This window comes from Plasmodium inui (genome assembly GCF_000524495.1).
Source record: "Plasmodium inui San Antonio 1 unplaced genomic scaffold supercont1.2, whole genome shotgun sequence".
Lineage (NCBI taxonomy): Eukaryota > Apicomplexa > Aconoidasida > Haemosporida > Plasmodiidae > Plasmodium > Plasmodium inui.
Window position 1 is genome coordinate 706002 of NW_008481836.1, and position 20470 is coordinate 726471.

Sequence of the window (20470 nt, forward strand, 5' to 3'; positions counted from 1 at the left end):
TTTTTTTAAATTTATCTTTCATATAAATATGGAATAATTAAAAAAAAAGTAGACATATGGAAATAATTTTAAGAAATTGCATGTATCGACATATACACACGTGTTCGTTTTATTAATAATTTTCTTTTACATGTTTTGAATGCATTCGTTCCCTATTCCTGCGTGTACTGAAACACAAATACACTGATGTAGAAATATATACACGTGTGTGTATATATGCATACGTAGGCATAGGTATGTACACACATATATACATATATATATATACATACGTACGTGCATATGCATACGCATCAGGAGTTAAAAATTCAGTTAAATTCAAAATAGTTAAGGCGTGTTTTGCTTTAAAAAACAGGTTCACTAGTTAGTTTCACAAGCGTTAAAAAGTTGATAAAATTGCCAGAGGCATGGTCAAATATATATGCCATCTTTTTTGAAGACTTTTTTTTTTTTTTCCTTTTTAATATCCATTTTTTATAATGCCATAAAACTCTTCATACTGGGGGTACGTAATAAAGGTATCCGTATGCAGCTATATAGGTGGACCTGTAACTACAATACGCAGCGATGGGCGGGGGATATATACCTTAGTATTCCCCATGATGTTTGAGAAACAATTGCTACATTATGTCTATGCACCACTGGTGGTGTACTTTGTTACGGCTTTGGTTCCTTCAGAGACGGCGTGTTTTGACAATTCTCCAGGTAAAAGCAATCTAACGGCAGTTTGAATTTCACGTGATGACAAGGTTCTCTTTTTATTATAACGAATTAGTCTAGTTGCCTCGGTAACTAATCTGTCAAATATATCATTAATGAAAGAATTCATAATATTCATGCTTTTTTTTGTCACACCAGTTTCTGGATGCACCTGTTTTAAAACTTTAAAAATGTAAAGTGAAAATGACTCTGTTCTTCTTTTTCTCTTATGCCTTGGCCCCAAGGTCTTTCCTGCAGTTTTCTTTGCAGCTTGGGATTTTTGAGCTGGTCCTTTTCCTGACATTTTTTGTTATTTTGTACAGATAAAAGAAATCTTCCTTTTTTTTAGCCAAATTTATTTAAAAAGAAAAAAAGGAAATTTCCTGTTATTTCCGCAGAATTTTACTATATTACTTTAATTAAATTCTCTCAACTTTTTATTCAAAATGGGGGGAAGAATTGACAATACAATGCAATTGTTTTTTTAACAGAAATGGGTTAAATGTGAAAAAGGGAAATGAAAAGAAAGGAAAAGAAGGGGAAAAAAAGAAAAAGAAACAGGAAAAAAAGAAACTTGATAACTATTTTCGTACCAAGAGAAATTTAATGTAAAATAAATATACGTAAGGTTTCTGTTAAGCGTGTTACATTATATACGCAATATGTACTTGTACAATAAAGTACATTCTTTACAATGCAAAAAAAAAAAAATTGGCAAAATGGAACAGGTAAACGGCATATATAAATGTATAAATATGCAAATATGTAAATATAAACGTTTTACTTATATCCAAACACAGCACAATTTTTCCTGAAAGAAGAAATGTTTTTTCATGCAAAAAAAAAATGTTAAAAATTTCAGATTTTTATTGCATACTAAATAGTGATAGCAAAAAATAATTATATATATGTGAAAATTTCCGAACGCAGAAGGGGGCGTACTGGAAGTGGGCGTGTATAATTATGTATACAATAATGATCAGCGTAAATATGTAAATATATAATGCATATATATATACATATATATATGTATATATTCATATATATGTGCGTATTTATACATTTGCGCTGTTCGCGGAGTTAAAAGTAAAATTTGCGCAGCAACCGGATTGAGTGCATGGTGTACATTACAGTTCATTTATTTATACACGCTTGGTTGTCACATGGCCTAGTCACAGTTTATTTTCTGTAAAATTCGCACACTGTCTTCATACACTAAAAGTGAGGAAAAACTCTTAACCTCTTGGCAGTTGCATGTAAATATGCGTTGTCCACGATTATATGCAAAATGCACGTTTTTCTGTTCACCTTTGTGACATCTGTACGAGTTATGCGAGATATGCAATTTGTGATGCACAAACGGGTACGCTTCCGCGCAACTATCACTGGGGAAACATCGTTCGTGCGAAAAGCAAACTATTTTGCCATTTCACCGACCATTCTGTTTGCTGGTTCACAATTTGGAATGTTCAAGGCAAAATATGTGATCAGTTTTGCAACCATGCGTTTAGCCATTGCGGCATTACGGGGTAATGTGCTGAACTGCGCTATCACCTCATGGGGTACTGTCATACCGCATTGTGTATACTTGCTGAGTCATATGTTCATTTTGCCTCAATTTGATGACAAAAAAAAATACAGAAGGAAAAAGTATTTCCTTGATTAAATCGTTTTGCACCAATTGTCCCTTTGAATATGATAATTGCGCACTATTTTTTTTTTTATTTTATTTTTTTTGATACGATTTTCACCTATTGCTATTTTCTTATTTTCACCAAATTGTGCATTTTTTTCGTTTTTTCCTTTTTCAATTTTAGAAATTTACTCTGCTACTCGTGTTTAAACGATTAAATTGAGAAAGTCGGAAAAGAATGAAAAATGTTGATATGTATCATGTGCTGCGTTTTTACAAATTAAGCAACACGAAAATTTCCCCTTTTTTTGCGCATAAAATGTGGGCACATGGACGAAAAAAAAAATGACAATTTCCAGAGCAGGTCATAATTTAAAGCGTTCAAATGAACACGCCTCCCTTGTACACGTGTGAATTGCGATTAACCAATAGAAAACAGAAAAGAAAAATTTGCGTAAATCTCAATTTAATAGAACAATTGGTGTTTCCTTAAAGCTGTGCAAAAGTAGGAAAGCGTGTGTGTCCCCATTTGGGGGCTAGCTTGTGCATTTGCTTTATATTCCTTCTTCTCGCCTTATTACATGCAGGGTCACTCGTTTCGCAGACTCCGTGTATGTACCTAATACCCAGATACATAGAGACCTACATACACACATACATATATATTTGCACATGTGCGTATGGACGTGCATATCCTTTTGAGCAGGCACATTACACGCATGTGAGGCCCAGGGACACCCCCGGGGCGGTTTGCCCACACTGCTCAACTGCGCAACTCGCCAACTTCGTAAACCAAATGTGTGTGCAATTAAATTTCCGCACATGTGAGAGGCAGCAAAAACGTTTTCGTACCAAAGGGTTACTCAGCCGTGCCTTAACGTTCATTACGGCCTTGTAAGCTCAATTTGTCCTTTTTTTCAATTCGACCAAGTGCATTTCACGATAGACGGGAAAATGCTCACGAAAAATTTACCAAATTTAGTTTAACTCATTGTAGCGCAGTTTAATTTCTATGTTGACCGAGTGTTTCCATATTTGGGAGGCACATTTTTTTGGTTTGTTCCTAAAGGGACGTATCTTTAAGAGCACCCAGCTCTCCGCAGTCATGCAGTTCATAATGACCCTCTTCAACCAAGCAAATGAGCGGAAAAAAAAAACTTTTCTTTATCTTTTGAATTTTAAAGCACCTGGAATTTTCTTACGCGTTCTTTAGACAAATGTACATTTTATAAAAAGAACAATGAGGTGAAACACGAACTTGTACTTCAAGCATTTTAGCGTTACTTAGGTTAATAAAAAGAATTATTTTTTAAAGGTGAAAAAGTGCAAAGTTTAGCAAAGTCTAAGGCCATGCTAAAATAGCCCACACAATTGAATAATCCCTCTCAAATGTTTTTAAAAAAAAGGATAAGGTTGTAGTGGTATACGTTCGGGAATTGCCCCCTGAGGAATGACGACTTCTTAATGATGGCACGGATTTTGCGGCAACGTATGTACAGATTCCCGTGGCTTTCCTCACGTAGATAGTCAACCTTTGCACACAAGCAATCTGCGTGGTTTAATGAGTCCCCGAGGGGAAAAGCAAATTAGTTTGATCCATGGTGTGGCATTTATTCGCGTATAGAATGTTCATTCTAGTCATTCTTTAGGTTTATTGCTCCCTAATTAATTATTTTTGCATCCCATAGTTCAAAGAGAACACTATATGTATGGATGGATGCAGGCGTGCATGTATATATGTATGTATTTTTTTCTCATTGCTCTATGTTGTGCGCAGAAGAGCAAAATGGGAGGGAAAGTCCATCCATATGCGAATAGCCAGAGTATGAATCACCATGATCCTTATTCTATCCCGCGATTGTTGCAAAATTCGCGTTTACTTTTTCTTCCGTTCTAGTTAGGCATCACCCCCCAATTGTTTTTTTTTTTTTTTTTTTTTTCCCTTTTCAGAAAGCTTCATTAATTTTGGAAAAAACGTGTTGTGTTGCAAAATTCGACACGCAGTTATTTTTCTTCTGTTCTAACAATTCAAACTGTAATCCTCTCTGTTTATCTACATACGGAATGATAAAGTTACCGACCAGATCTTTGACTATGAGTTTGTTATTTTCATCGCTATTATTATCTAATGAGTTGTAAATTTCGTTGAGCTGCTCAGCTTTTTTTTTGGTCCTTATCAGAGCTTCTTCCTTGGATGCTTCATTGATTGCTTTACTTAAAATGTCCTCCAAGTAGGAATCAACGGTTTGGTTATTCAGTCCCATGATTTCATTGAATATATAATCTTCCTTTTCTCTCAATAAAAACTCAGCTTGTCTTTTTCCCTTTTCTTTGCATTCCTTTAATCTTCTTTCCCTTTCTGCATATTTGACGAGCACCGCTATTTTCCTTTCTTCTTCATATTTCTCCAATTCGTTGGATAAAGAATCTAGCAATTCGGATATGTATTTACCTTGCATATTTTCTAAGTAAGAATCAACTTTTATTTCTTCAAAATTTTCCTTTTCGAATAGATCTTTTTCCTTTGCACTAATTTGATCTATTTTTTCATACGCTCTTAATTCTTCAATTAAATCGCTGTAAGATTGTTTTCCATCATTCATTAACATTTTTATAGCTTTCCCCCTAAGGAAATTTTGTAAATGCAAAATATTTTTTTCGAAAATGTCTTGTTGACTGGACTTGACCTCTATCCAGGGGAAGTTAATTTTCGTGCACTGTGCTTTCTTTTGCGTTTTGATGGATTCTCCCAACAGGTATTCGTCTGAGGTGTATTTTCTTTCCTCTTTATTTAAATATCTGTAAAACGTGTCAATGATTTGCTTATTCTTTTTCTCTTCATATTTAGAGATCTCGTCGTATTTCTTTTTCCCCTGTGTGTATTTGGACGATTTCTCCAAATCGATGTTCAAGTCGTTGAGGTCATTCAGGTTGAGGAGGTTGTCAATTTTGTTTGACGTCCTTTCGTTTATTTTTCCTGGGACGGTTCCATTTCTTTCCAGTTCCAAGTTGTAGTTTGAAGTGTGATCATTCATTTGATCGACTATGTCTGTTTTTTCATTAAAAATTGTTTTGAGATTATTTTTTCTTTCTACAAATAAATTTCTCATATCTCTTGCTTTTTCCTTTTCAAAATTTTCCATAATTTTATCCTTATTTTTATCTCTATTTTGAACAATTTTTTCGACCTCGTAAAATATTTTATCTGCTTTTTCTGTGTCTCTTTGTATCATTACTTTTTTTAACAATTTCATTTTTTTTTCTTGTAATTCTTTTATTCTCTTTTCCCTGTCTGCCCATTCGTGATATTCTATTTCTTCCAAGATTCTTCTTCTAGCATTCTTTTTTCTTTTAATTTTCTGACAATTTGGATATTTTCGCTGTTAACTGATAAATTCTTTTCAAGGCAGAGGTTGGCCAATTCTTTAATTTCTTTTTTTTTTTGTTCTATCTTATCACTTTCGTTGGTTGCTCCGTCCACCTGTGCGGAATCATTCATCCTCCCTGCGTTGGCATTGTTCTCAGTTTCAGCCCTTTCGCGTTCTTCCTTCTGGGCAGTATGGCCACTTATATGCTTTATCCAAGTGCCTCCCTTACTAGACAGCTGCGTTTTCTCCCCACTGTCCGTAATTACGCTCGTTTTCCCGTTTAACTTTTCATTTAACTTTTTGTTTGTATAATAGATATTTGTAGCCTCCCTATTTCTACGGCTAATATTTTTCCTGTTTTCATCAATTAGAGCATTTTCGTCATTTTTGTCATTTTCGTCGAACCTTTTTCGCACCCTTGGTTTCATGTAATTGCTCATTTTGCCTGGGCGACGCGGTTACAAGGAGAGCAAATTAGGTGAACGCAGGATCAAAGGGGGAATTTTTTTTTTGCTAATTTGGCAAAAATACTGAAAAGGTTAAAGCTTTTTGGACACATTTATATTTAATTTGTAGGTTTTCCCCCACGATCAGTCCTATTTTTACTTTTTTCTGCTTAAAATATAATGTTAGCTTACAATGGGTTAACTGTGAATGGCTTTTTTTACTCGAATTTTTAACTTAAAATTTTGAAGGAAGGTAACAATGATACTTGCTTAAATTAAAAAAAAAAAAAATCGCGTAGACAAGCATTTCAGCATTTAAGTCGCTAGGGAAAAAAAATTATCCTTCTTTTATCGTTGCACATGGCAGAGTATATTCAATTTTAGTTTTTTAAAGTGCGGTAGAAATAGGGAGCTTCTAGGGGGTGTAAGAGAAAACCTGTTTTTTAATAAAGTTTTTTTTTTTTTTACTTTTTTTTACCCATTAGAGAGCTGCCTATCGCGCATCCTTCCGTTTTATTGCCAGACAGGATTAAAATTGGGCGGTAGATTTTTATAAAGGGCTAAACTCATAATTTTAGCCACACGTTGATGCACATTTTCGTTTCATTCAAGTTCGAATCAGAAAATTTCGTCCTCCTCTTAACCATTTAGGAAGAATAAAAAAAAAAGCGTCACAGTGGGAAATGCGTAAAATTTACTGTTCTGTGCAAAGTGATACGCTAGAAGACTTTTTCCCCAAATAAACAGATAATGAGCGTGTTTCATTACCAAATGAATAGCCTTCTGGACATCATTTCGTTTCGGGAAAGATGCAAAGCTGAGTTATGTTATAACTTCGAACGGAAGGTCATTTTTTTTCTTTTTTTTTTGACTATTCCTTAACCGTGTCTAAACACCTATGCTTACGAATCTTTAAAAAAAAAAAAAAAAAAGCAAATGTCTACGACCACTTTCATTTTTTTGTCACACTGAATTCGTTTCACCAGGATGGCAAAGGCGTTACCGGATCATTAATTTAACAACATCCGTGTGTTTATGACAGTTGTGAAGTTACAACACAGCGTACACGTCTTAGGGGGTCATTCTCTTGGACTTTCTTAATTTTCAAGCCCCATCCTCGATATGGCGCTTTGTGCACATATGTACATCTGCATATCATAAGTGTTTGCAAAAATGCATAACTGGGCTCGCTTAAATTTTCCAAAAACGCGAGGGGGAATTTTTCTTACATACGAGAATGTACGGAGGCACGTAATACAAATATGCTTTGCGTATGCATACATGCTCCCTTCTTTTCACATTGTGCCTGTTTCCCTCACTTCTTCTAAGATAATGATGACGGGAAAAAAATAAAATTCCGCCTCGGTAAGGGTATTAAAAAAATGCAAAAAAGTGATTTGTTTGTCATTTGCGTAAATATTTTATATGCCCCAATATGTGTATTTTTATACACGCGAGTAAATGCGTTTTTTTATGTGCAGTAAAACATACATATTACCGAATGAACATTTTTTTTTTCTTTATGCATGTATTGTTTTTCTTTTTTCTTTTTCCAAAGTGAAAGGAAAACATTTTCGAAAGCATTTTTTTTCTTTAAATTTCTACCATATATATATGCATACATATGCTTTTATGTAAATGGGCATATTATATTTCGATTTTTAATGCGCTGTTTGATTTCGCTTTTTTTCGTATTCCGAACGACTGTATTTGAGTTTCGCGCAGCTAAGGAAAATTCGTTCTTTGGCTCGCGAATTAACCCCCAATCAGCCTTTTTCTCCCATATACAAACCGTATACATGTAATATATTTTTATATGTATGTGGCTCCCCCCGTGTGTGTTCTTTCCTCGCGCATCCCCATTTTTATGCCTCTGAGCGAGGTAAAAGAAACAAAGTTCAAAGATGAATTTTTTTTCGAGAAAACCCAATATAAGGAGCACGAAATCTGAAGTTCTCCACAAAGCAAACAACAATAATGTTAGCTGTAACAGTGTCAGCGGTAACAGTGTGAACGGCAACAATGTCATCGACAACAGCGTTAGCGGCAACCCTGTTGGGGGAAACCATCTCAGCAGCGACCAGGTCGGTAGCAACCAGGTCGGCACCCACCATATCAACAGTCACCATATCGGCAGTCACAACGTAGGCCATAACGGAAAAATGCAAAATGGCGCGGGAAGTGGCAATTTCCTACTTGAAGATAGCAACGGATTCGCGTCCTCCAACTGTGACGCGGATAAAAGGTCAGAAATCCACTACAGTAACAAAGCGTACGACCCGCAGTATAGCATGTACATGAATAAAATGGCAAACGGGGTGAGGTCTACAAGAAACCACACGTCTTCCCACAGAATATGTTCCCCCAGATCGCAATCCATAAATTTGTTCGCTCCAAAAGTGAATAGGACATCCAACATATCGACAAATTTTGATGACAGATTGTCGTACATTTCGTTTTACACCAATAACAAAAAAAAACTGAACAAGACGCCCATCCTGGAGTCTCATGATAGCTTCAAAACGCCGGCAAATTCGCAGATCGTCGAGCAATCCCTAGACTTACTTAAACATCTAGTCAATCAGGAAAATAGGGAGCATTACTTATCCGCGCAAGAGAATGATAGAAAAAATAAATTAATATTAAAACTAATCGATCAAGCTAAAAGAAATGATGAAAAATCAGAACTTTCGCAAGCAGAATGTGCCAGTAATAATTCCATTGATAATTACCAAAGAAGAATGGACATGCTACATTTAAAATTTATGAAATTAAAAAATGAATATTCCCATCTTAACAACGAAAATGTTCTCCTAAAAAAACAGATAAGGAATATAAAAGACAATTATCATATGATGAATCCGAAAAGTGCTACTGTGTCCTTCCCCCGGGGACCCATACAGGAGGAGACGCTTCGAAGTAATGATAGCGGGAACAGCAGCAACATCAGCAATATAGGAAACCTCGGTAATGTAGGCAACCTCGGAAACGTAGGCAAAATCAGCAACCTTAATAATGAACACAACATGAGACAGCAACAGGGAGGAAGAGTCATGTTAAACAAAACGACAAGTATTAACAGCATACAATCACCTGTGATTCCCCCATTCGAAAAAAAAAAATTCGTAGACTGTCAAGTCCAAACTGAACCCACCTTAACGGCCCCTATACCAAACAGGTCCGATGATACCAAAATGGGAGGTTCCAATTCAAACTTCAACGTGAGTGGGAACAATTTAAATTCCAACTTGCTAAATGATAATTATCTTAGTAAATTACGAGAACAAATCAGAAACGAAGTTACAGAAGAAATCACAAACAAGTTAGAACAAAAATACAAAGACGAACTGCTCATGTTGAGACAGACCATAGAGAATAACAAGAGGAACAACCAAAATCTCGCTGAAGAAATTTCCATTGATAACCTTCTCCACAACACTAAGCATAAACTGGATGAACAAATAAATGAAACGATTAACAAATATAAAAATAGCCTTTTCGATCACTTTAAGGAATTAATAAATGCAGCTAGCGAGGGGGGGAAAAGTACAGTTCAGATGGATTGCAAGGGGGATGAAAATGTTAATGATAAAGTGAACATGTCGATGGATAACTTTGCTTCCCTCTCCATTAACGACAAGATTAATGAATGCATAAGCTTGTTTGAAAGTATCACCCAGAAAAAAATGAGCGCTAGAAAGATAAAAGAGAAAGGGCTGAGCAACAGTAGTAGCATAATCAACGCCCTTAACAACATCAACGCAGACATAAACGACATTGACGATATGATCGATAACTTGCATTCAAATATCGGACGGACTCATTTTTCGGACGATGCAGAGAGCTGCCCAGAAGAAATGGACCTTTTGGGGAAGGCCACTTCCGTTAGTGACGTTTTAGAGTTCGAGGAGGAGGCCAGTCCTAGATCATTAAGTGGAGCGCTTAAGAGTGGCGAAGAAAGCGAACTGATGGAGGAAGTAACCACCGGCAGGGATAAGGCGAGAAAAGCCCCTAAAAGGAGAGACAAAAGTGGGGATAACATTGACGGTCCAATGCTCGTTCGTAGCGATGTCATCGCATCGGTTCGTAGTGACCCTGCAGTCCCTGCCGCAAGCGATGGTGGAACATCGAATCGCAAGGGAAGAAATAGGACCGAGGGAGAGCCCTCTCACAGGAGTAACTTCCACGTGGATAGCCCCCCACCCGATGACAAGATTGACCTGATGGCCAATATGACAATGCAGATTAATCCTTATTTGGAAGAGACAGATGAGGGTAGAGAAGAACATTCAAGCAAGGTAAGAAGTAAAAATGTGAATATGATGATGCTTCATTCGGAGAGTGGCATGGCAAGTGGTAATCATATCGGCGTGCATTCCGATCCACATTCCAGTGTGCATTCCGATGTCCATTGCGATGTCCATTGCGACGTACTAGCGGATCATAACGCGCGGGGGGAGCCAAATGGCCACTTCATCCAAGCTCCCCCAGCTGCCTACAACACGGGGTACACTGTAGAAGGTATGGCGGAACCGAGTTTTCACCATGAGCAGATGTTCCATAGAGAGGAAAGCCCTCATAACTTAGAACCGAACGATAACAATGCGTGTGCGAATCCCAAGGGGGACTTCCCAAAAGGGGAAGACAACGAAGATATACCCACACAGTCGACTGATGAGAAAAGAAAAGATAGCATAGACGCTGAAAAGGAAAAAAAAAAAAGCAAATGGAGAAATATTTTCTCCAGCAAAAAAACGAGAAAGAAAAACCTAAGTGACAATTTCGGCAATGACACAGAATTGTGGTCCAAAAATGAAAGTGATGAGAAGAATATTAAAGGCAACCCCAATGAGGAAAACTTTTACAACAATACAAACGGTACTATAGCGAATAACAGCTTGTCCAATAATGTGCAAATTGAGGAAGGGGAAATGGACTTCATAACGAATGGGGTAAATGATCCCAAGCAAATTGAAATCCACACTGACGTATATACATTTGCAAGTACCGGTTATCCAGCTGACCAGCCGTTTATGCACCCGTCAGGAGATGGAAACGGAATGAAGGCTCCAAAAACTGCATTCAGAGTGAATAAGGCAGACGAAAAATTAAACCACAACGATGCCAATGGAATGATGAATAACGCTTTGGCAGTAAATCGTACCAGTCATCACTATGGCGGATACACCACTCACAGAAGTAACGACAACCATTTCGACGGTAAGGAAAAGTTTAACCACCCTGAAACCAACCCTTATGATGGTAACACCAGTAGAGCTCAAATGAGCCCATTTAATCGCGAAAATGATGAAAATCCAGAAACTAATAACACGTATAGTGCATCAAATGGAAATAATCCATACATATATCAAAGTAATAACGAAACAAAAAATGGACCTAATTACAATGCCAAGGGTGACTACGGAGTTAACTGCTCTGTATATTCGTACAACCGAGATGCTAATAACAAAACGGGTTTTCCCCTACCAAGCGTAGAAAGATATGAGGATAAACCATTTTATATGGAACAAAATAACAGTATACATATTATGAACAATAATGAGAAGGTGTCTCGAAATGATAACTTCCTATTTATAGATAATAATAATAATGCATTTGCAAAATCAACAGAGACTTATCAAAATAACCAAACTTCGAACTTCGTCAATTTTTACCTTGACGATGTGGATGGTAATAAAGTAAATAGCGGATTGAATAGCGCAGACAAGGTGAATAACCAGTATGATTTTTTTTACAATTTGAGCGAGCCCAATGGAGCAAGGCAGCAATACACCCCTTGGGGACAACAAAACAGCAAGACCGCTTGCATAAACAGCTACAACGGGGAAGGCCAGTTTGGTGAAACGACTGAGAGAAGTGCTCCAAATTATTACAGCAAAACGGACAACATAAAACGAGTAAATAGCAATGTAATAAATACAGCGAAACACCCCACCAGTGATTTCTCGCAGAATGGCCAAGTCAAATTATCCACGAAGAGCGAAGTGCACTATAACTCATTCAAGGCACAAAAAAATAAAGCAAAAAAAAATTTAGAAGACCTTTTTGCCTAGCCCACCGTGGTTAGCATCCATTTTGGACTTTAAAAAATTTGTGAAGAGACCTGCATCGCAGTTTGGTGTTTGTGCAGTTGTCCCCTTCTTTCCCTTCCGGAGAGCACTCTGCGCCAGAAGCAGCGTCTACTCCGGCTTCGTCCCTAACTTCTCCTCTCATTTTTTCAGTTTTATACAAAATTGAATTCGTTTAAACTGGTTACCTATACATGCATATATATATATATAGTGTGTGTGTATTTTTTTTTGTCCCATTGTAATTTCCTTTTTTTTTTGCACCTTCGTTTTGATGCAACGCTGCTTCCTTTTTTTTAAAGCCTTTCAGTTTCATTCACCTTTTTAATGCGCCAATGTTCCCTATTACTGCGATGTGTGTACGTTGGCCAAAGCTTATAAATTTATTTTTCAATTCCCTTCTTGCGCTTTCGTCGGAATACATGTTGCCCGTAATAGCCCGTAGGTCTTTTCTGCGTGTATTTAGGACGGGCCGTCAACTGTTTTAATAGTAAGTGCATATCCGTGTTTTCCTTTTTTTTTTCCTTCCCCGAACCACTTGAGCACGTGCGTGTAGGTGTGCGCAGCTACACCTGTACATATACAGGTGTAACGTGTAGATTCCCTTGCGACTGCATGCGTATGTAGCTCTGTCCTGTGCTCACCATTTTCAGAGCTCACACGAACTTTGGCAGAAAAAGGAAAAACGGAAAAGAGCTTTATTATTTGATACAATAATAAACCAAAATTCACATTTAAAATTTTGAATCACTTTAATGTTCCCATCAAGAGAGGCAAGAAGGGCAACTACTTGTATATCTGCAGGTCTTTACATATATGCGGGGATGTATGTTCTGCCGCTTCCTCTTTACGCATATAGGGGAGAAGCATGTACGTTTTTGAAATGTTTATTCACGCGGTCTTTTTACTTCTCTTCGCATCGACATGCATTTTTGCTACGCTAAAGAGCAGGATCACGGCGACGTAGTCATTCACGTTAGTACGTGCAAACGTAAAAAACTTATGTGCATAGGCACATGTGACCTTATGTACAGAGATATATGTAGCATTTCAAGGCAGCTATCCCCTATGCGAATTTCTTCGAATTGGTACAGATTACCACAAATTGCTGCAGCTTCCGCGTCCACTTAACCATTAACTTGCTAACTTTTTTTTAACGTGTTCCTTCTGAAGTTGGCCAATTTGTGTACATGTCCCAAAAGTGAGAGAACTTTTTGTGAAAGCATTTATTTTTGCTTCTCTAAATTGAATCACAAAAATGGCACAGTAAAATTGGGTAGGCAAATTATGTACTTACATAATAATGTATAATATGCCCATTCGCATTTTCTGACAATGTGATGGTCACCTATAAAAATTAAAAATCCCGAAGCAGTGGCCAATTTTTTCCTTATTAAGTTATTTTGTCCCTTTGCGCTAGTGCAAATTGTCAAATTGTGCATATAAAAATATATGATTATATGCCATTATATACTTTTACGCATTAAAAAAAAAAAAAAAGGCTGAGGCTGAAGTGCTTTGGTTTTTTGCTAACTGCTTCTGGTGCCATGTTGCGAGGAAAATGGAATTATAACAAAGGCCCACGCTCCATGAAGAGTCCTTCATTGAACAAATGTCCCTTCATATTGTTCCTTCCCTATTTTATTGTTATAATGTTATAATTTTGCAATTATGTACAATGGTCTTGACTCGGCAGGCGTCAGAGCTGTTATTTTTTCGGGCTATCCTTTTTACATAGCCACCATTTTAGTTATATTGTTTTTTCTTCCTTCAGCCTCCCGGCGCGTTCCGTACCTCGTTATCACTTCTACCTTATTTTGTAACCCTTTCCGCTGTGCCCCCCTTTGTTTTTTTATTTTATATTATTTTTTCTTTTATTTTTTATTATTATTATTTTTCCTTCGGTTCACGCATCCCAAATTATAATTTAGTGCCTATTGGAGATCCCCTTTTCGAAAGTGAAGAGCCATTAGACCAACAGACTTCCCCTTTGCGGCAGATCACCAATGCGCCAGTACTTGAAATCATTCCCGCCTCTACATAAATTTGGACGCCTTTTTTCAGAAAAATGAAATTATTATATAACAAATGAAAATATTTAAAAGAAATAAAACTTTGGAAAGAACGAATTTTGACAAAATAAATAATGTACAAATATATGGAGAAAATAAAATACACTGCAAGGGCTTTTTCGTATCAGGGTAAGTGCCCACCGCTCGAGAGACTCTTCAGCGGGTGTTAAGCAAATGCCTTTTTCTCCCCTTTTAAGGGGAGAAAGGCGCAAAATAGCATTCATCCGCATAGTTATATTGAAGTACTCATATGTATAAACATGTGCGTACCTAGTGGCAGACTCATTTTTTACCGTTTCGTTTCGCCCCCTCTCCCCCGCAGACCGGCCTTTCTAACGGTTATCTCGTCCTTTCTTATGATATTACTCCCAGTTGCCATCTTCCACGCCTTTACCTCAACAGTAATGCGAACGATGCAATTTGGATACAAAATGGAGAGATGGATACAATGCTCCCATGTGTCCCAATCACTTGTCAAAGGATGATGCGTGTTCATTATTCAAATATGTGTTATTCCCTTCTTCATGTGCCCTTTATTGGTATGAAGCTTCCTTCTTATCACAGAATAAGCTACGCACATTGTTTACCCCCTTTTTCCCCTCCTCCTCCTTCCTCGCAGTGGCTCTTTGAAAAAGATATTTACTACGTCTCAATTCTCAACCTCTTCTTTTTCACGCTAACCATTTACACCTTTTTTAAAACAAGTTTTATGGACCCTGGTATAATACCAAGACAGGTAATTCCCACCATGTTGGTAAAAGTTTCACCTACACGTGTGTTAAGCTTTTTGAAGCCTTCTCATGTGGAATGCCCGATTGTGTAATTGCATGCGTTGCGTGTTCTTTTATTTGAAGAAAGCGCATCCATGTTGCCACATCGCGAATTCTATTGTTAACTTCCCCCCCTCTCTGTGCAGAAATCTGTACTAAACATTTACGATGTGATAATCCAACAGTACCGGGAAACGCAGCCACCACGACAGAAGGAGGTTTTGATAAATGGAAACTTTTACAAACTCAAGTATTGCTACACGTGTAACATATATAGAGGCATAAGAACTGTGCACTGTTCCATTTGTGACAACTGCGTGGAGAAGTTCGATCACCACTGCCCATGGTAATGCAAGCGGCGGCTGCCATTCATAACGTGGACATGTGCATTATTATATATATATGTCTTGTTGTTTGTGGATATAACTGGCCATTTGTACATGTTCTCCTGTCTGCGCACTCTTCGGGCAATGCCCTCACTGTTACTCACTCTCATTCCGTTTTACCGCTCAGGGTGGGCAATTGCATCGGGACGAGGAACTACAAATACTTCGTGTACTTCGTTTTTAATCTGTACATCCTGATATGCATAACTCTAGGCGCAAGTATTTACAAACTAACCATATGCATCAACAGCCTATCAGACGAGGGTTACAACACGGAGAAAATATTTATTCACATATGGCGCATGGCCACAGATAGCATCATTTTGATCATATACACTATCCTAACGTTGTGGTTCGTCATAGGACTGTTGTGCTATCACATCTACACAATTGTGACGAACCAAACAACGTACGAGCAAATAAAGACCTTTTATCAAAACGATAATCCGTTTAATATAGGCGTTTTTAACAATATAAAAGAGATACTCTTCACGAAAACGAGGCCGTCGTACATCAATTTTGTGAACCCCCAATTACAACTTGTGGATAAGAAAAGCTCGCATCACGTAGTGGTCCTGAACGATGTAGCTATCGACATAGATGAAGAGCAAAATGGTAATGATTCACTCAGTAATGGAGACAAAAATGAAAAAAGAAAAAAATTCCCCTCCATTGAATCCCAAGTAGTAGATTCCAAATGGACCAAAAAAGGAAGAGATTATCATTCGATCAATATTCACGATGGAAAATATAGAAACAAAACTTACAATGTAAAGAAAAAAATAACGAAAGAAAAAAGCTTAGAAGAATATGATATTACCAAACTGAGCAACATTTCTAATAAAGCAATTGAAAAAAATGCCATCCATTTCAAGTACGAGAAAAATAAAAATACCAAGTTGAGTAAAATGAAATTGTCAACTTTTAGGAAGAAGTATAGCTACTCCGAAGAATTAAGTAACGATTTTGAACAAGTCAGTCAATACACACAAAAAAGGATCATAAATTTGGATAACACCCTAGGTTCTTTATTCATTAGGAACGACTTGTCATCAACAGGCAGCTCTAATAACGACCTGTGCAGTGATATATGTAACGAGAGCAGGGCCAGCTACGTAGGAGACGAAATGAATGCAGACGAACTATATGAATACCAGGATGATGATATAATTCGTCTGAACAGGAAAAGAGTCAACAATAATAACAACTACATCATTGTTATTAAGAACTGGAAGAGAGACAGCGAATGCTATGGGACCGGTGTAGGCAAGGAGGGCCTAATCACAAGCGGATCGAGTAAGGAATGCCCCAGTAAGGACTGCCCCAGTAAGGACTGCCCCAGTAAGAACAGTCCAGGAAAAAACAGTACAGGGAAAAACAGTGCAGGAAAAAACAGCGCTTGGAAAAAGAACCTACGCAAAAAAGATACACACGATGGTGATTCCCTTGCGCCACTTGGCCCTTCCAAACAAATCAGACGGAAACAAATTAATTACGAAACAAAAATTAACTGCTTCAGTAACTCGGCGCATGTGAGAAAAAAATTAGAGTACCCAATTCCGTATAAGAAAAAATTTCCATTCATCCGTAAGTTTAAAAACAAAATGGAGACCTATTACGTAGTCAGATACGCCAACATAAATAAGAATGACTTCTCGACCTACTGCCAGCATACCAGTGCGGACATAGAAATGAATAGCGTCAAACAGATGAGCAAGATGAAGATGATAAAGAAGATAAAGTACTTGCGGAAGCTATTTTCGAGAAAGCGCCAGTACGGCAATAGTGGCCATAAGAATCGGGGCAAAATAAAAATGTTCAGCACCGCCAAGAGTGCCAGTCGGCAGGTCGAAGCATGCAATTGCAGCGGCGGCTGTGGCGATGGAGATGGGGAGCATGCTAAGAACGGACAGGATGACTGCTCTGCGAATGCGAAAGCCAACGAGAAGATTGTACTGAAAAAGAGGAAGAAAAACAAGATTATGGCCCTGCAGAAGGATGTCATCATCAGTATATATAATTATAAGCCCAAGGAGAAGAGGGAGATACCCAATCACTGGGGTGCAAGCCATTCCAAGTTGGCAGAAAACGAATCGCATGAAAAGGAACTACCGGGACATATGGACCAAACGGGCGAACATAAACACAGCAGCGGGGGCGAGGCTCCAGATTTATCCAAGGCATTCCACCGCCAAATCGACGGAGACACCTCGACCAAACACGAAGAAGAGAAACAAAAGAAGTTGGACCTGAAGTTGCCCGAATATTACCCCTCCGGAATAGACAACGTTGAACTGGAAAATTTCAGCAAGATATGCGAAATGAGGTACACCAAAATGTACAAGTGGAAGTACAAGAAAATGCACAAGAGGATACTCCGAAGGGAAAGAATAAAACTGCTATCCAGGCCACATAAGAACATCCACTTGTATTATAACAATAAAAATTATTGCATTGACGAGTCTACAGATTGGCATCAAAACAGTGAACTGTTAAGCGAATATATGGACGCTAATCTTTACTTTGCGAGAATTAAAAAAAGCAATAAATTTGATAATTTAAAATTATTTAATTATTTAATTCACAAGCATAAACAAGATAAAGACCGCTCAGATAACAAAAAGAAAAGCAAGGCCTCCAAATTTTTTTATTTTTTTACATCCTTTGCTCTAATAATTAATTGTATACGCATACCGTCCACTAATGATAATGACTGATGATTGGTATGGTATCTCTGCTTTCCGATTTTGTGTTATTTATGCTGTTTTTTTTTTCACTTTCTCTCTGTAGCTGTCATTTTTTGGGTGTAATTTGGAAAATGGGAGCAGCAATGTGGATGAGCAGCGCTGTGGCAGTTTCGAAGAAATGCAAAATCGTCAAACGGGTGTGCACGCATAGTAGGCAGTATATATATATACCCATTTGTATGTCTTTTTTTTTATTTTTTTTGTACTAACAAATAGAGTGTAACCATACAGTTGTGTATTCAACTTCACCCATCCATCCAGGTATTTTTTCCCGTCCTTTTTTTTCTACGTAATAATGCTTTGTTTGAGCCATTCATAAAAGTCCGCCCATTTTTTTTCTTTTCCACGCATTTCATCTCCTGATCCATTTGTTTTTAATTTTACACATACATATGCGCAGATTTACTCCACTTTACATGGGTCCCTCCACAAATGTGTCTGTATTAAACTCGATAATAACATTATCACCTTTTTTTTCTTTTTTTTATTACAAAAAAGTTAGCTATTTAAAAGTTGCATCAAAATAAATTAGATTTTTTAATACATATGGGAAAGTGGAATAAGAGGGTGAGAAAAAAAAAAAAATTTAAATGGAAAAAACGTCTTATCATATCAGCCATGATAACAGTTAAATTTGCCTATCAAAGGTAATTTTTCTTTTTTTCTTTTCCAAATGAAGGCTCAAAAATGGCAGCAAATGGGAGAGGGAGTCACTCGAATCGGAAGAATTAACTTCTGCCTATTCGCCCCCCACGCCACCCCCTTTTCTCACATTCCGTTAACTCTTCTAAACGCTCGTGTCTTTATTTACAAGCTCGTTGAGCAGATCCTCGTAAATTATGTAGTCCTTCTTATACACTTTATCCTTCTGTCGATCGGGGGAGAAAAATATTTATGTGTACAATGTCTCACGTAAGGAAAGCGTGTTAAATCGTCATATCGCATACAGAGTATAGCATGCAGCTGTTGACATAACTCGATGCAAGAGACCTCCACACACAGGAGTTCATGCTCTCCTCGCCCCCTCCTCTCCGCTGGAACATTACCGTCTTGATCCAGTCAAAGAATTCGTCAAAATCTGCATTGCTTAGGGGTTCCCCTAAGTACTGAAGAATAAATCTCAGCTTTTTGATGGATATTCTTCCATTCCCCTTTTCATCGAAAATTTCAAAAGAGTTTAAAACATTTGATGGCTTAGTTTCGTTGGTTATATTTGGCAGTTGAATGATCCTAAAGAACTCCTTTATACTAAATAAGTTTTTATTTTCTTCTTCTTTTTTTTTTTTTTCTTCTTTTTGTTTTTCCAATTCGATGAAGTTATCATAATTTTTTAAATCGCTTAGCATTTTGGATATATTATTATCATCATCGTCGTTATTCGTTTCAGCTTGTTTATGGTTCGACGTGTCATTATTGTCGTCTCTCTCGTTTGTAGTAATTTCTGTTTCCCTCTTTTCATTCACTTGCGCGTTTTTTTCCCTAATTTTTTTTTCTATAATTTTGTCTTTTATCTTATCAATTTCTTTTAGCGACACGTTGTATCCGCTACAGCGCAGGAGGCTTCCTAACAGACTGCAGAATCCGACGAATGTGTATGCATGTGTAATTGCACACAAACGGTGACGTGAGTAGGCATCACGGATTCCTCGCTGCGTGTTACGTGTGATGATGAATCATAGACCACGCAACGCTTAAGAAGTAGTGCGCGGACATAATGAGGAAAACCATCACCACCCCCACATGTGCAACCAGCTTTTGCCTATCACATTCGTTTCTCGTTAGTTGTGCCTAGTTCGAGCGTGTGATTCATACTCAAATCTGAGCAATCCTCTTTTTTTTTTATCCAAATATTGGAATGCTTTTACTGTTTTTTTAATTTGGTATTCCGTCAAATGGAATGTTTCGCCCTCATATTCCATTTTGCGTAAAAATAGACAGACGTGTTTATGTCGATGGGTCAAGCATTTTTTGTGTTTAAAAATTATTGATGCAGAAGTGGAACGGTGCGTCCTTACGGGGAAGTGGTGGGATACAGGCTCGCTTATTTAGTAACTGTTCGGGTTTTACCAAACAGGGGAATAAGAGGGGAATAGTGGGGAATTTTTTTTTTTTTTTTTTTGTTGTCATAGAGTGAGCTAGTTTTCGCACCACATGTCTCCCTCACCTGTGTAAATGCACAACTAATGCGAATTTATGCCTCTTTATATAAAAATGCACACTCCTGAAAAATGCTCTAAATGTGCGAGTTCATGCGTAATGT

The 20470-nt window shown here is 37.5% G+C and overlaps 5 protein-coding genes across 5 annotated transcripts; 2 read left to right on the forward strand and 3 right to left on the reverse strand.

Annotated features, from left to right (window-relative positions):
- Positions 1-631: 631 nt before the first annotated feature.
- On the reverse strand, positions 632-838 carry C922_00599 (histone H2B; the record flags this gene model as incomplete). Its single annotated transcript, XM_008816215.1, has 1 exon — positions 632-838. One exon carries the CDS (start codon positions 836-838, stop codon positions 632-634), a length of 207 nt encoding a protein of 68 aa, XP_008814437.1.
- Positions 839-4278: 3440 nt separating this feature from the next.
- C922_00600 (hypothetical protein) lies at positions 4279-6140 on the reverse strand (the record flags this gene model as incomplete). The annotated part of the gene is made up of 2 exons (XM_008816216.1): positions 4279-5712; positions 5814-6140. 2 exons carry the CDS (start codon positions 6138-6140, stop codon positions 4279-4281), a joined length of 1761 nt encoding a protein of 586 aa, XP_008814438.1.
- A 1910-nt stretch (positions 6141-8050) lies between these two features.
- On the forward strand, positions 8051-12220 carry C922_00601 (hypothetical protein; the record flags this gene model as incomplete). Its single annotated transcript, XM_008816217.1, has 1 exon — positions 8051-12220. The coding sequence occupies one exon, from the start codon at positions 8051-8053 to the stop codon at positions 12218-12220; it is 4170 nt and encodes a 1389-aa protein (XP_008814439.1).
- Positions 12221-14323: 2103 nt separating this feature from the next.
- On the forward strand, positions 14324-18180 carry C922_00602 (hypothetical protein; the record flags this gene model as incomplete). Its single annotated transcript, XM_008816218.1, has 5 exons — positions 14324-14436; positions 14630-14708; positions 14927-15043; positions 15224-15423; positions 15591-18180. The coding sequence occupies 5 exons, from the start codon at positions 14324-14326 to the stop codon at positions 18178-18180; spliced, it is 3099 nt and encodes a 1032-aa protein (XP_008814440.1).
- An 817-nt stretch (positions 18181-18997) lies between these two features.
- C922_00603 (hypothetical protein) lies at positions 18998-20129 on the reverse strand (the record flags this gene model as incomplete). Its single annotated transcript, XM_008816219.1, has 3 exons — positions 18998-19078; positions 19257-19782; positions 20023-20129. The coding sequence occupies 3 exons, from the start codon at positions 20127-20129 to the stop codon at positions 18998-19000; spliced, it is 714 nt and encodes a 237-aa protein (XP_008814441.1).
- Between the last annotated feature and the right edge of the window lie 341 nt (positions 20130-20470).